Source organism: Montipora foliosa, chromosome 2, assembly GCF_036669935.1.
Source record: "Montipora foliosa isolate CH-2021 chromosome 2, ASM3666993v2, whole genome shotgun sequence".
NCBI lineage: Eukaryota > Metazoa > Cnidaria > Anthozoa > Scleractinia > Acroporidae > Montipora > Montipora foliosa.
Genome location: NC_090870.1, coordinates 57,852,771 through 57,869,479, shown reverse-complemented (window position 1 = coordinate 57,869,479; position 16,709 = coordinate 57,852,771). Strand labels below are relative to the sequence as shown.

The 16,709-nt window shown below is 43.6% G+C and overlaps 1 protein-coding gene across 1 annotated transcript in view; it reads left to right on the top strand.

The window, feature by feature from the left end:
- Nucleotides 1-16,709, top strand: part of LOC137991880 (short transient receptor potential channel 5-like) — a 35,946-nt gene that overhangs the window by 8,606 nt on the left and 10,631 nt on the right. The window contains exons 4-10 of the mRNA XM_068836911.1: nucleotides 3,905-4,104; nucleotides 5,528-5,726; nucleotides 13,824-13,886; nucleotides 14,149-14,187; nucleotides 14,434-14,476; nucleotides 16,075-16,159; nucleotides 16,650-16,699. Coding sequence (XP_068693012.1) covers nucleotides 3,905-4,104; nucleotides 5,528-5,726; nucleotides 13,824-13,886; nucleotides 14,149-14,187; nucleotides 14,434-14,476; nucleotides 16,075-16,159; nucleotides 16,650-16,699 — 679 coding nt within the window. The remainder of the gene's footprint in view (nucleotides 1-3,904; nucleotides 4,105-5,527; nucleotides 5,727-13,823; nucleotides 13,887-14,148; nucleotides 14,188-14,433; nucleotides 14,477-16,074; nucleotides 16,160-16,649; nucleotides 16,700-16,709) is intronic.

Below are 16,709 nucleotides of genomic sequence, written 5' to 3'. Positions count from 1 at the left end.
TGTAATGTAAAATAGAAGAAGCTCTCTTGTGGCTACATGCGATTTCTTAAGCTGTCTAAGAAAATATAATCTTGTTGAAACTTTCCTAACTAGTTCTGACACATGGACATTCCATTTTAAATCACTGCTTATATTGAGTCCTAATAATTTCACACTGTTCACAGTCTCTAGGGTCTGACGGTTCACCCAAATAGGGTCAAACTCTGGTTCGTTTTTTGCAAAGCTAATCCTAAGCTCTTTGCATTTTCTTTCGTTTAACTGAAAACCGTCGTTCCTTGCTTGAATAGCAAGATCGTCTACCATTTGCTGAATACAGCTCTTTTGCCCTTTAGTTATTACCTCAGAGATTGTGGTATCATCCACATATTTCCACATCTCTGCCTCTCCTGCTTTCAAATCATTAATCATTATTAAGAATAACCACGGCCCAAGCTTTGTCCCCTGTGGAACACCGGCCGGAATGTAACGCCATTCGGAGAAGCAGTCCTGGGCAAGTTTAACTCTCTGTCTCCTATCCGATAAAAAGTCAACAATCCAGCATAATATGGGATTCGGAATATCGTAATCTGAAAGTTTACGCACTAAGATATTATGGTCAATAAGATCGAACGCCTTACGGAAATCAAATAAAACCGCTCTAATCGCGGCCGAGTTCCCATCAGAGCTGATGTGCCAGTTATGGATCATGCTGACAAGGGCGTGCGTAGTGCATGATTTAGGTATTGTCCCATATTGCCTTTTGTCGATTTTTTTAAGCACGGCGGGCATCACAAAGTCATGAACAACATAATCTTCTGCAAACTTTGAAAGAATAGGCGTGAGGGAGATAGGGCGAAGGTGCTTGTTGACGTCTTGGATAGGTCTTTGTTTGGGGACCGGGACAATATCTGCCTCTTTCCAAGATAAAGGCAACCGGCCTTCGCGAAAGGAAGAATTCATGATATCCGTGATGGATGGCGCCAAAAGATCAGCATTCTCCTTTAGAAGCCATCCGGGAATACCGTCCGGTCCTTGTGCCTTGGCTGGATTAATAGAGCATAACTTTCTAAAGATAGAAAACTCTGATAGCGGTGGAAAATCATCATTCATAGGTCTGCTCGAAGACACAAAGGCGTCCCCTCTAAATGGATTGTGGGTAAGGGGTACAAAGACCTCCATTGGGGCTAAGAAAGTTGTGTTAATGTGGTTTGCAAGATCATCTGCTGATAGACCACGAGCACCTTCTAAGTGATGAACGGACTTTAAAATATTATCACGTGACCCAGAGGGCCCTTCCATTCCACTGAGTCTCTTGATTTCGCCCCACCACTTAGCTGGGGAACACCCCTTTAGGTATTGCACTTTACATTCGTAGTACTTCGCGCGGCATCTTTTGCGTTCTCGGTTAACAAGGTTTCTCAGGTGGTTAAACTCCGCTCGGTCTCCTCGGCCTAGGGCCTTTTGTCGCTTTCGAATCAGGTTCTTAAGAGTGGAATTTATCCAAGGTGGTTCCGTTCGAAGAACAATTTTAGGCTTCATCGGCAAAACGAAATCAAGGCCAGTTTTGATGATCTTTTGTATCCTTCGCAAGTTGTCATAGCTCTGATCACCGCAGTGACATCGACTTCATTGAGATACGTTCGCATTGCAAGACGGTTACTTGGTCGTAGGTCCCTTGAAATAACAGTATGTATTGATTGCGATGTCTTAGCCCTTTGCTTTGGCTGTACTTCAACTGAGCTATGATCTGAAAGACCAAAAGCGGGACGTTCAACCGGAGTGTCGTAGTAATCCTGAAGGTTGGTAAGAATTTTATCGAGAGTGTTTTGCCCGCGAGTAGGGAAATGTACAATCTGCTTCAGGTTGAAGTTTGATTTGAGCCTTGCGTCGTTCAGATGGTTGAAGTCGCCGAGTACCAAAAGACCGCAATTTGGGTATTTAGACTCCAAGTCCATTAAACATTTAGTCAAATAGTCCAACATCATAGAATTTATTGCTTGTGGTGGATGGTAAACAACTCCAGCAATAATGCTTGAGATGCCCCTTGGGAGACGAGTCGGGCGCAATTTAATCCACAAAACCTCAAAAGAACCATTTTCGTCCTCGAGATCCCCCAGAATAGTATAAGGGATCGACGCTTTTATATACATACACACCCCGCCGTGTATTGCTTCTTTCCTGTCCCTTCTAATGAGGTTGAAACCATTTATTGCCACTACAGAGTCGGGAATATGACTTTGAAGCCAGGTTTCAGTTATGCAAACTACATCGACATTTGCATTAATAACAACACTGTTCACTTCGTCGATCTTTGGAGCCAAGGACATGACATTCGAAAGGAGAAGCGAAGGAACAAACTGCGGAGATGCCGCTGGTTTTGCAGTAGATGTTTTAGAAACCGTAGTTTGACTTTTAATAGTGATCAGATTAAGACTAGGCTTCCTGGCCAATGTTTGTTGAATATAATTTTGAAGCACTCGCATCTTCCCAACATCGTCGTGAATAAATAGTAGGGATAGCTTGGTTATTTGTCCGTAAACAAAGCTTTGAAGAAAAACCAGAGCGTCTGCCACGATATTTAAAAATCCCCAGTGATTTCAGGCGGTAGTAGAGAAAATTGTTAGACAATCTATGGTTCTGAGCGCGAATAGAAAATAGCTCTTCCCGGGTGTAAACCTTGCAAGCGAACACGTTTACCAGTCCAATTGAGGTTGTGGAAGAGGCGTGTCGAGCAGGCATAAAGCCTAGACTCACAGCGGAAAGATGGGCATTCAGCGTGGAATTGGGTGGTCCAGGATTTCTCTCGATATCCATGCAGATGGTTAAATCTCTCGAAGGTAACAGCAAACACGTACAGCCATGTTTGTTCCAAGTAGTAATAGGTCGATGAGGAATAAGACGTGAGCGTCCGTTGGAGCAAGAAAAACATCGATTCGTCTGTGTAAGCTGATTGTCCAATACGCAAAGAACATTAGAGTGGAAATCCGTTACAAAATAGCACGAAAAATACGTAAACAGAAGTAAGAAACTAAAAAAATTGCGGAAGCCTAAAAACGTGGCAGCCATCATGGCTGTTTACAATGCAGAAAAGATAATGAAGAGGTGTGTATGTGTAAGCGAGTGTAGTAGGGTAGTAAGTGAGAGTAGTGTGTAGTAAAACTGGAAATCAATAAATATCATTAACCCTTTCACTGCCGAGGGCTCCCCCATTGACGAGTAAAATCGTTTGGCGTTCGACAGAGTAAAATTTATAAGTGTCAATTTGCATTTTTTGCGGTGAAAGGGTTAAAATACAAAAAAAAAAATTCTCTTTGGTGTTCTCCTTCTTCACTTTCTGTTGCATAATGATGATGATGGCGATGGCAATAGATGGAAAGATCATCTTTATTGCCGTTTATAAGATATTAAATAATAAACTATATTTAGAGTTGTAAATGTGAGTGAATGTTGTGCCCTACAGTACTTGTTTGAGTGCAACAACCAGCGGGACTCTACATGCCTTTCATCGGCACGGAAGGCTGTTCCATGTCGTCTCGCTTTAGCTAAAACCATTTTTGTGTCACACAGAATGGTTTTCCGTGACTTATATGTTTCGATTGTACTTTGAGTTTTAAGAAGGCTTGATGTTGTTGCGTGTGATTTAAATTTCTAAATAAAAAATTGCTCGATAACAAAGAATGGTTTTGTCTTCGGGATTTTGATCATAAATGTCAACATATTCAGCGATCAAGTATCGACTACTGCTATTCCTATTAAATGATAATAATTTTTGTTGACTTATGGCAGATGTGCTACATGGTATTTTCTCAAGAAGCTTTTTTTCAATACTGCCGGCTGTTAAGTCGATACGATACTGAGAACTGATCCCATTCATAACATGCCAGACTCTTATTACAACGTGGGTATCTTTTCTCTCTGTTGGCAGGTGGACTCCGTCCTAGGTCCCTTGCAGCTTTCGCTGTACAGAATGCTTAAAGACGTTTGGAAATTTCTTCTGTTGTTTTTTCTGCTCTATATATCCTTTGCCACCGGATTGACCAACATGTATTCCTACTACGTTGCGTCTCAGATCAAACTAGAACAGCGAAACATGACCCATTACGAAAAGTGGCATCCTTACGCCGAGTGAGTATCTACGCATATGCGCGCTTCTTTTGAAGCATTTTGCTACTGAGCATCGCAGTTAACAAAGGCAACATGAACTTTAAGAAACGTCGCCCGCGAATAAGCCCCACCCTACTCCCAAAAACAACAACAACAACAACAATTTTTCATTACCCTTAATATTACAATTATTTACATCAAATGAGATGAAAGTGAACAAAATAGTAGAAGGGTACTGGCAACCTAAAGTAACCAATGGGTTAAGAATGCTAGGTTGTAGGTATACAAATCGACTTTGCTAAAATAGGTCGGAGTCACACTACACACACACACGGACCCACACGCCTGGGTCCACACGCTTAAATTACAAATACATATAGAAAACACAAAGAAATATGATTTTTAAAACGATATCAGCATGAGGCCAAAATGTCGCGGCCATCTAGTTCACCGACCCGGACTCCTCCAGATTCCTCTTCATAATCACCTCCCCTTCCTAATCACCGCACAATCAACTGACAAGTTGGTCCATATTGCGTACGCATAATTCAGTTTGAGATGGCCGCCCATTTGACGGGAGGTAAAAGAAACAAAACAAGTAAACTTGCCTTAAACATTACCATTGGTGCTCATGTACAATAATACACAAACTCTGGAGTTGCATTGCCTAATCCTCAAATGTTTTAGTGAATAAAATATGATGGATACGAATGGGTGGTGTGTGGGGTTTGCCAATGACGAGTGATAGGTTCATGAATTATAAATGATTTTACAATAAAAAACAGGCGGATGATGGTCGTATAATTGTGCATCAACGCATCAGAAGATTGACAAGCACAGTGGTGTTCTTCCGGCCAGATACCCCGGCTTTATGTAAAAACCCCTTTCTTGATAGAAATGAGATTCGGAAAAAAATACTTATAAAGGTGTATTCTTAGTTTTTTGCTAACTGCAGTAATAAGTTTAAATGATCCTAACTTCTACTACTTCTTTTAGTGTTACGTAGCCACCGATCTTGGGCTTTTGTTGATATTTCTGTTTCACGGCTTTCATGGGAACAGATTACAGAAGCCAAGGGAGAGATTATGATCGCCGGCTTAGTATCAAAGTACTTCCTGTTTTAGCTATGTAATAAACGTTGAGCAATTGCTGCAGCAAATGGTAATGAAGATCATGAAGAGTTGTACAACTCGCTCTCTCCACCCGCACCCATTGAAAACCACTACTCAGCAAAATGAAGTAGTGTTTTAAGGAATACTTTTACTCCCGAATTCTCTCCAGAAGTGAAACGACTTCTAAGGTACAGTCGTTGGTTTAACTTCACGATCTGAACCCAACGGGATACCCAAAAAACCCCTGTCCTCAGTTACCCTGCACACTTTCGGATTTATCTCGTAAATGATATTATGACAATGATGATGATACGCGTTTGTTCGCTTCACAGCCATGTGAATACGGGAATTGACCTGTTTTGGTTGCTTCTTGGTGTCTTCGACGAAGAAAAATTATCGGTGGAAGATCCTGCCTTTAAAGCTTTTTCTTTCTTTGGTCATATTTTCCTCATTGTGTACGTTGTCTGCATGGTGATCGTTGCCCTCAACATGTTAATCGCTATGATGACCAAATCCTATGAAGATATCCAGGTAAGTACAAGATCGTCCCTTATCATGCAGTGATAATGACAATAACAATAATAACAGCAACAACAAAAACAAAAATAACAATAACGATAACAACAATAATAAATAACAATAAACTTCATTTAAGTGTGATGAAGTCAGTTGTGTGTAACTGAGGTACTGAGTGAGTTTCACTTTTGTTTGTTTGACTTTTTGTTTAACCTAGAAAGATTCGGAGATTTATTGGAAGTTCTCCAGAACTCAAATGTGGCTTGAAAGTATTGATAAAGGCAACGTGTTACCATCGCCTTTGAACCTCCTTTATTACGTTCTGAAGATCATTTGCATTATCATTTACGTCATATGGTTCATCTGTTATTTTCACCCATGCTGCTCCAAAAAGGTAAGGATCAACTGCTTACCAGATGGAAATTTCGACTACTGCCGCATGGCAGACTATGGCGATAGCATTTAGAAGCCGCGTTAATTACTGGGTTGTTAAACCCAGTCGGAATCTGCGTTTCATTTCTCCGTTTATGTGTCGGAAAAAGTCTTTCCTGTCACTCCCCTACTGAGTGGTGTCTTCGTGCATAAAGTCTTCTGCGCGTATTTTGATGGATTTCATGAGGTAGGGGAAATGCGCAGATTTCTCTCGTGGACACAATACAACATTTAATTAACTTGCAATGGCGTCGAAGTCGTTGAAACACAAATGGCGTTTTGGTGGATCTTTTAAAAATATATACTTTTATGGAGCACGAGAATGGAACGTCAATTGGATAAACAAGACAGGTGGTGGAACATAAATATCTGGAATCTTAAAAGCAACGAGTAATGGGCTTCGACAACAATCTTTTACTCGTCGAGCCGTAATCAAAGTGAGCTGTATTTCTAGTGTTTTTCCAAGTGTAAGGTTATGTACAACACTGAAACCAAATGGAAAATTCTCTGAGAATTTATGGGTTCAACAAAGACAGAGAAGAAATCGAGAATTAAGTGGATCTGTTATATCTCTGTTGTCTGGCTGTTTGTATTTATTTGTACTCAACTCTGCAAAGTTTTCAGGTAAAAAAAATTGGAAATGTGACAGCCAAGAACTATTTGACAGAAAGATTGTCGTCTATTTTGTGCTTCAATATTCAAGGAAAAGGTTCTTCAGGAAAGGGTTTGATCCTGAAATTTATTTCGATGCGTATGGTAATTTGACACGATTGGGTTTCTTGTCTTCACGCACCCAATGAAATAGGAAGGGTTTTTTGCCTCTATAATACCAAATATGTTGTTTTTTTCGATAAATTTTTCTCTGTGAAAGGTTTTTGTGAAAAATTTCGCTGAAAAAGGTGGCCTTTATGCATTTGTCCGCGCACCGGTGGCTCAGTTGGTTGAGCACCGGACTGTCACGCGAGAGGTCGCGAGTTCAACTCCGGTCGGACCAACACTCAGGGTCTTTAAATAACTGAGGAGAAAGTGCTGCCTTTGTAACTACATCTGGAAATGGTTAGACTTTCAAGTCTTCTCGGATAAGGACGATAAGCCGGAGGTCCCGTCTCACAACCCTTCAATGTTAATAATCCTGTGAGACGTAAAAGAACCCACACACTTGTCGCTAAGAGTAGGGAACGTAGTTCCCGGTTATGTGGTCTGTCTTCTGTTGTGTATCAGGGTTGGGAGGGTAAAAAAGGGGCCACAGTAATTGGCGCAAGCTGTTGTGGCGTTCTGCCAGCTTGACTGGAAAAGTTAATAAAATAAAATAAAATAAAAATACTCATCATGTTGTGTAATATTCGAGCTTAACAAATTGCATGCGTGCGTTGAAATGTGATACGTGAGGAGACAGGAATTTTTTTGGGCGAATTTTGAGTGTCATAAAACTACATCATTTGCGTGACATAGCTCCTTTATCACGAAGATTTTTCAACAATATATCGCTTTACTCTAACCCAAAAACATTCAGATAGTAAAAAACTTCATATTTATTAACCATTTATTTTGCTTTTGTGCTTGTCAGCATTGTGATTTGCGACAATTCGCAAGTCTGCTTTTGTATCTCAGGGATGTTTAGATTTTCAATAACATGGCCGCTCAACCCCATGATTGTGTAAATAGTTCACCCTGACGTCAAAATAGATACGTTTCTCAGGAACCCGACAAAGAAGGCTTCCTGACCCGACAGATGAAATGATGAAATTCAGCGCCACTACGTTATTTACATTGTACTCAGCGGTTGTTAGCGCTGCGCAGGCTCGTCCGCAGGTCTGTTCCACGTGCTCGTAATTGCTTCATGTCGTCGTTTTATTACACCTTCGAGATAACGCAGTGTTTCCTCTTTATTGGCGTGGTGGCAGCGCTTAACTCACGCCTCTAATTCCCTAAAACAAGTGTGGACTTTGGATCCTGCGACTTCTAAGGTGACAAAGCCGTTATTTCTGGTGAGCGATTTGTGAACTTTCCAGCATGGCCGCCTCGCCTCGAGCACCCGAACAGTGGCAGTTAACAAAGATCGAGACGATTACTTCGTACGAAAGTTGGCGGCAGAACTTGATCTATGTCCTTTCACTCGACAAGAACTTTGTTCGCTTCCTTGATGCAACCTGGCAGAAACAAACCGCCGCCAATCCACGTAGGGGCCTTACCGACGATGGCACTACGATCCCTGAAGCTCAGCGTCTCACTGCCGCCCAAAAGAACGCCCATCTGGACCTACTACTCGGCCAAATAGCCAACTTCTGTCCCGAAATCTCTAGGAATTCCATCGTTAAACACTCAACTTCCCTGAACGACATATGGCAGAAAATACGGCAACATTATGGTTTCCAGTCCTCCGGAGCGCACTTTCGTGACTTGGCTAGCATACGCCTACAGCCTGATGAGAGACCTGAGGACCTGTTTCGGCGTCTTATGGCTTTCTTTGAGGATAACCTCCTTTCTGTTCACGGCGGCTAAACACACCATGGAGATCAGGTAACTGCCGAAGAAGACCTCTCCCCAACACTGGAGAACACTGTCGTCTTCCTCTGGCTCCAGTTGATACTCACCGGCCTACCCCTCTTGGTGAAACAAAAATACGGTTCTGACTCACGCAATAAGACCCTGGCTTCACTAAAACCTGACATCTCTCAAGCTCTTGGATCTCTCCTTGATGAGTTACGTAGCATTGAAGATACCAAAGCCATGCATATTGGCAGTACCACACCAAGGCGCCACCCTAATGCCGCTAAAGGCCAACCCCGACGACGTCCCTTCTTGTCTTGCATCCTCTGCAAAACTGCCGGTCGCCCACATACCACTCACAACCTGATGGATTGTCGCTACCTACCTGACCGTCACCGTCGAACATGGGTTCGGTCACGCATGGTGATGGATTACCCTGACGACCTCGGTGCTGACGAGTGCGAGCCCTTGGATGAGAGCGGTGACCTTGTAGTCCCACCATTCCAGGGTGAAGAGCCAGCAGCCCTTCGTGTGAGCATTGTCCAATCACCTGTCCTTAACACCTTCTACCACGAACACCCAGTGCAGCTCACCCTGGACACCGGTGCAACTTCCAACATGGTCCGCGCCTCCGCCGCCCAACTGTATGGTTTCCCCATTACCCCGGCCTCCCAAATGGCTCGTCAGGCTGATGGAGTTACCCCAACGGATGTCATTGGCGAAGTCCACTGCTCCCTAACCCGCGGACAGTAGACACTTGACTTAGATGCCCTGATCGTCCGTCAGCTAGACGTCGATATCCTGGCCGGTAACCCCTTCATGACTCGCAACGACATTGGTGTTCGTCCCGCCAAACGTCAGATTGAGATAGGTGGCACTGAGATTATCAGCTACAGCTCACCCTCCAGGCATACACGCCAACCAAACGTGCGGCGTACACAATCCTTCCTGCTACGCAACCCAAACCGCACAGTCGTTCTGCCAGGGGAGTATGTCCAGTTCTGTACCCCTTCCGACGCGGACTCCGACACCCTGTGGGTCCTGGAGCCCCGGCTGGATTGCCCTTCTAACATGCCCCGTAAACCTAAAGATGTGTGGCCTCCGCCCCAGCAAATTCAATCTGTCGATCATGCCGTACGCGTTCCTAACACGACCGGCTCCCCCATTCTCCTGAAGAGCGGTGAGCAATTATGCCAGGTTTGGCACATTCTACCAATCGAAGCCTCCACCTCCACTTCACCTCCCACCACACGTACTGCATCCTCCCCTTCTCCAGCCACCTGCAAGCCCTTTTCCCCCCATGTGATCCTTGATCCTGATGGGTGCCTAGATCAGGACATTCGTGACAAATTCATAGCTCTCAATCTGGAGTTTGACGATGTGTTCAATCCCTCCATCTCTAAATACAACGGTGCAAGCGGCAAAATTGAGGCTGTTGTCAACATCGGCCCCACCCTTCCTCTTCAACGCAAAGGCAGGCTTCCACAGTACAACCGGAACACCCTCGAGGAATTACAAGACAATTTCGATGAGCTCAAAGCTGCTGGCGTCTTTGCAAAACCTGAGCAAGTCAACGTCCATGTAGAGTACCTGAACACCTCGTTCCTCGTTAAGAAGCCCAATGGTGGTAGCCGGCTCGTGACATCCTTCGGAGAAGTCGCCCAGTACAGCAAACCTCAACCCTCCTTAATGCCAAATGTTGACAGTGTGCTGCGTGAAATAGGGAAGTGAAAGGACATTGTTATCACCGATTTGCTGAAGTCTTTCTATCAGATTTCCCTGGCCAATTCATCTATGAAGTACTGAGGTGTTGCGACACCATTTAAAGGCATCCGTGTTTACACTCGTAAACGGAGGGGGTTGGCGCAGTGGTAAGATCTCTGCCTTCCAACCCTAAGGTCCTGGGTTCCATTCCTGGTTTTGCCTAGACTGGAATATTTGGCGACCCTCTTTCCCGCTAAAGTTCACTCAGCTTTCCATCCTTCCGAGGTCGGTAAAATGAGTACCAGCATGCATGGACTGCTTAGACGCGGCTGCAATTTGCGCCCGTATATGCTTCCAGTCCGCTGGGGGTAAATTGATCATTTTAAAGCGCCTTTGAGACGTTGTGATAAGGGCGCTATATAAATGCACCACTTCACTTTTTTACTTTACTTCTGCCATGGGTATGCCTGGGTCCGAAACTTGCCTTGAAGAACTGATGTCCCGAGTTTTGGGAGACCTCATTCAAGAGGGCTGTGTTGCCAAAATTGCTGACGACCTGTACGTTGGGGACAACAGCCCCATTGAGGTCCTCAACAATTGGAGAAGAGTTCTTGCTCTACTCCAAAAGAACAATCTTCGCTTATCCGCAGCCAAAACTATCATCTGCCCAAGAAAGGCCGTCGTACTAGCCTGGGTGTGGTCTAATGGCACCCTGCAAGCTAGCCGCGACAAATTGGCCGCACTATCCTCGGTCGAGCCTCCCTCCACAGTGCAAGGCCTGCGCTCCTTTGTCGGAGCTTACAAGGTTCTAAGCCGAGTGCTTCCCAGATTTGCGGAGCTGCTTGATCCCCTCGACTAAGCCACTGCAGGGAAAGAATCCAGAGACAAAATTGTGTGGTGCGATGAATTACTGCTAGCCTTCAAAACCGCCCAACGTGCATTGGTAGACAACCGGACCATCACCATCCCCCAGCCTCAAGACGCCTTATGGATAGTGACTGACGGCTCCGTCAAGAATAGAGGCATCTCAGCCACACTTTACGTACACCTAAATGGCTCGCTGCTCTTAGCTGGGCTCTTCAGCGCCAAGCTTCGTAAGCATCAAGTGACTTGGTTGCCCTGTGAGATTGAAGTCTTGGCTATTGGCGCGGCAATTAGACATTTTGACCCCTATATCATTCAATCCCCTCACACAACCGAGGTCCTCACCGACAGCAGACCTTGAGTTCAAGCTTACGAAAAGCTCAAGAGAGGAGAATTCTCAGCCAGCTTAAGGGTCACCACCTTCCTGTCAACAGTCAGCCGCTATTCTGTCCACATACGTCATATCGCCGAGGTTGAGAACCTACCCTCCGATTTTGCAAGCCGTAACCCAAAGGAATGTTTGGACTCTGGTTGCCAAATTTGCAAATTCATCGTCGAACTCGAGGATTTCGTTGTTCGCAGCCTCTCTGTTAGTGATGTCCTTCAAGGCTTTGTCACTTCACTAGCCATGCTGCCTGGCAGGCTACCCAGCTGGAGTGCCCTCACCTCCGGAGGACACACTAGCACCTTAGCCAAGGTACCCGACCCTCTAAGAAGGCCACCAAAATTATTGATGTGAAACGCTACCTTAAGGATGTCGTAATCGCCACTGACGGCCTTCTCGTTGTGCGAGACCATCAACCCTTCCAACCCCCTCGTGAGCGCCTGGTTGTCCCTCGCTCCGTCTTAGACGGCCTATTAACAGCTCTTCACATCCGGTTTAGCCACCCGTCAAAGTACCAAACAAAGCGTCTCTTCAGCCGATACTTCTTCGCTCTAGATGTTGACAAAGCCATCGACCTTGTATCTTCCTCCTGTCACATCTGTGAGTCCTTGAAATCAATCCCTAAACACTTTCAGCCCCAGTCAAGCGTAGAAGCTCCTCGGTCCATTGGCGTCTCATTCACTGCTGATGTTTCCCGACGTCACCGACAATTAATCCTCGTACTAAGAGAGACTGTCTCCTCGTATTCTTTAACCACCCTTGTCAAGAGTGACCCCGACCCCGTTAGTCTACCACCAAGGCATTCCACTGTCCCTGCACCTTCTCCAGTGGTTACTCAGACTCTCGCCTGTGAACAACCCCCGGTTCCGCAACCCGTGCACGATTTTGACCCTGTTGAGGAACTTCCTCCAGTACCTGCAGCCATTTTTCCACCACCCTGCACCCCAGCCTCTTCTCTAGACTGTTCGGTTCTTTCACGTGCTCCACCAGAGTCTGCTGCTGTCGTTCCTCCCAGGACGTCTGGCCGTCATCGAAGCGCCCCGTTTTGGCAAAATCAGGACTGGGAGTTAAAGTAGTGTGCTCGGTTTTTGCGTTCTTTCTAGTAACACTAGTCCGTGCCCTTTCACCTTACTGTGGTGATTTTATTTTACTCGCTACATTTAGAAGGACAAATCTAAAGGACCAGGGACTGCACCCGTTGTGCGTATACCAGTTTAGTTTCAGGTTCGCTTTCAGTGTTGTTGTTCTAGTTCAGCCTCTATACGTTCCTATATTTAGTCGTTTACTTTGCACGCATATTCAGTTTACTTCCGTGCCTAGGTGCTAGGGAGACTGCTAGGAGGCAACCACGCCACTACGTTATTTACATTGTACTCAGCGGTTGTTAGCGCTGCGCAGGCTCGTCCGGAGGTCTGTTCCACGTGCTCGTAATTGCTTCATGTCGTCGTTTTATTAAACCTTCGAGTTAACGCAGTTTCCTCTTTATTGGCGAAGTTGACACAAGATGATCCTGTTCACCTTTATGGTTGCCTAGCACGTGATCGATTTCTTCCTTTTGACAGAAAATCATGACCTTTTCCCTGATTCATAAAAGTCAGAAACTGCAGAAATTTTAGTGTTTTTACGATCGATTGTCATTAATCTTTGGATGATAATTCCATTCACAATTATATATAAGAACTATGTTATATTTTTCTTCATCTGTCTTTTGGCTTGTCGTTGACTGTTAACCCCCAGCTTTTAAGGTACTTTTTGGTGCAAACGTAAAGCCAAAAAATGTGTTGACCTAGCATCAGATTAGACTGAAAACAAGAGGAATTGTGAAGCGGAAATAACATCTTCAGCCCTTCCTTGGTGTGTGCAAAAAACGTTTGCTCAGTGCAACAGCAAGACATGCATGACATGCAGGAAAACGTCCATCAGAGCAATTTACAGTTGGTTCTTTTGCAGACCATTTATTTAAAGAAGAAACGATTGAATTATACTCAAGAGCGTGTTTTGTTATCTTTATACTGCATTTATTACCAAAGATTAAAAAAATAAAAGACCTCAAAATGGGTCAGGACATACAAAATAATTCAACGTGCGAACGTGTGAGCGAAGGGCCTCTGCTGGCATGACATCTGGGTGACCCCTCGAATGGTCTTAATGACCCCCACTTGAAACATCAACTGGAACGCTTTACTTCAATACCACCTAATTCAGTGCCTTCTGTTTTTGTGTAAAACGTACTACAGGCATCCCTGTTTACGCTTCTTGGAGCGTCTAGTACGGATACAATGGAACAGGATAAGGAACAGGTAAAGAAATATTTGAAGACGGCCGCGGTAGGTATATCGCCATAGCATTTCGAAACCGCGTTAATTTGAAACTGAAGCAGCTGTGGTATAATTAAAACTGAGATAGTCCAGAGCTTCCCACAAGATTGACGAGCAATAAGGTTAGACTGACTTGAGTGACAATGCCAAAAAAAGGAAAACTATTCTCCTAATTGAAGCTCAACTCTATTTTTGCAGAATTAAAAGCTCGTTCATTATTTTACACCACTTAATCTGCTTGCAGGATGAGGAACAGGGAGACAAGTTATTAAAGACGGACGGGGTAGGTATATGGCGATAGCATTTGGAAGCCACGTTAATTTGAAACTAAAGCAGTTTAAAGCAGTTGGGGTATAATTAAAACTGAGATAGTCCAGAGCTTCCCACAAGATTGACGAGCTATAAGGTTAGACTGACTTGAGTGACAATGCCAAAAAAAAGGAAAATCATTCTCCTAATTGAAGCTCGACTCTGTTTTTGCACAATTAAAAGCTCGTTCATTATTTCACACCACTTAATCTGCTTGCAGGATGAGGAACAGGAAAATAAATATTCGGAGACGGAAGAGGCAAGTATAATAAACAGCGGCTTTGCACTCTAGCCTGTGTAACAAAAAACTTCCGATTGTCAGTGTTATCACAAAACCGTGGATACTTGAAATAGTTACAAAATGTTATTGTGTCTTAAGGAAGGACAAATGAAAAACAAAACTGCGGCAGACAGCGACAGTAAGTAATATTTCTAACTACACAGTAGCAACCTATTCTGCCAATATTTTGCCACTTTCAAAGTACTTTGACATGTCATTGGTCCAAGAAAGTCATGGTAATAATTTAGTAATAATTAATTTATGGTATTCGTCGTATAACTTTCGTAATTCGTGTAGTGAACCCTATATAGCAGGCCAGAGAGTAAGACACGATCCCTGCAATGGAACTGACACAAATTTTCCTGCCTGAAATAAGCTAGGGAAATAGTTTGTTGCCTGATAAGCCCAAGCTACCAGACACAATGATACAGATGTGTCTAATTTACACGTGTGATACAGAAACAACGGCAAATGGAAACGATGATCGATTGAAGCTACGCAGGCGCAGTAGACGTCTGTGTCCAAGATTGCAGCAGGACTTGCGTTATATTGGATTTCATTTTAATCGTGTGTGGAGGCGTGTAAGAAGTGTTCCCAAACGTTTGCGCTGCGCCAGTTTCACAAACATGTAATTGCAAGTGAGACAAGTTCACTGCACTGTTTTTTTCTGCTTGTATGAAAAGGCAGCAGGCTTCATTTTTTACCCTAGTTTTAATGTTGACTTGTAAAATCGTCTTGCGTTAGACAGAGTAAAAAGTATGAGTGAACCGCTCAGGAGGCAAAGGTTTATTACCTCAGCTGGCAGAGCGCAAACGACTGGCCATTCACAAGGCGTGGTAGATTTGAATTATGAGATTCATATTATTTTGCTGTCGGACGAATGAGCCATGCTAAAGAAATATTACAGAGATGGAAAGCTATATTGATTGACCTGAATGTTTTTGCTTATTAACATAAATCTAGGCCCGATTGACGACAATGAAAAGACTGGTGATGAAATTTCTTAAAAAACGCTACAGGAAGCATCCTGTGAGTGTTGGCCAAAGGAACCGTGCACAGACCATGTAAGGGTTCGCCGACAATCCATGATCTTGAAAGGGCGCTCTCCTAAGAAAGCTGCGAAAGAAACTAAACGTTTTTTTACAGTAAACGTCTTTCAATTGTAAATTTGTTGCACTCTAGATCTAGTTTTTCTTATTCTTGTTACTTGATATAACAATTTTTTTATTACACCTAAGCCCACGTATGAAAGAGGTGCAACCATTCTTTCGTTACTCTAACTTGCCTCTTGGGCTTGAGCGAGTTATAACATTTTCTTCTTTTCGTTGGATACCATTAAGGCTTAATAGTCAAAATTAATACATAAAATAACTTGAAAAGTGATTTTTTAAAAGAAATTAGCCTTAATTGTTCTTTTAGTCTTGATCGGCGTAGGCTTAGCTACATAATTCCCGAAAATTTGTCTAAACTTTTTTCCAGAATTTCCCAAACGAAAGCTCTAAAATTCTTTTAGAAATGTCTAAAATTCTCCAAAAACTCTCTAAAATTCTCGAAAATTCTTATAAATTTCGTTTCTTATAGTGCAAAGTTTGCGATATGCATATTTGCTATCAAGCAAAGATCCATATTCCGAAACTACGTTGAGAGACCGCTGCTTAGATGCACTGTAGGACCCCTTTTGGTGAATAACCGCTGATAAGGAATGGATATGAACGGACTGACCCCTCTCCTGGTAGGTTGGAATACAAAAAAAAAGTTTTCTCAACGTTTTTGCCCGTGAAAATTTTCCTGCATGTCAGGAGAAAGTTTAAATTGCTCTAAAATTCTCGAAATTGTCATTTTTTTCTAAAATTCTTTTTGATGTCTTAAATTCCCAAAAAAATTCCGGAATTATGTAGCTAAGCCTAGATCGGTACGAGGTTGGCTATCTGCATGCAGGGAAAACATTTTAATTTGGTCTATATTTTTAATTCGGCATGGAAAAGTGGTGCCGAAAATAGTGAAAGTTTTCTAAAAGTTTCCAACAACTTTTGGATAACCTAAGATCAAGACGTGGACAGGGATGTGCTGCATGTGTGTATGCGCGCGCGCGCGCGTGTGTGTGTGTGAGGGGTGCGTGTGGGTAAGCGTGCGCGTGTATTTTATCTCTCCTTCAGCCTGCTGACAGTCTTGGAAGAAGAAGAAGAAGAAGAAGAAGGAGGAGGAGGTATGAACTA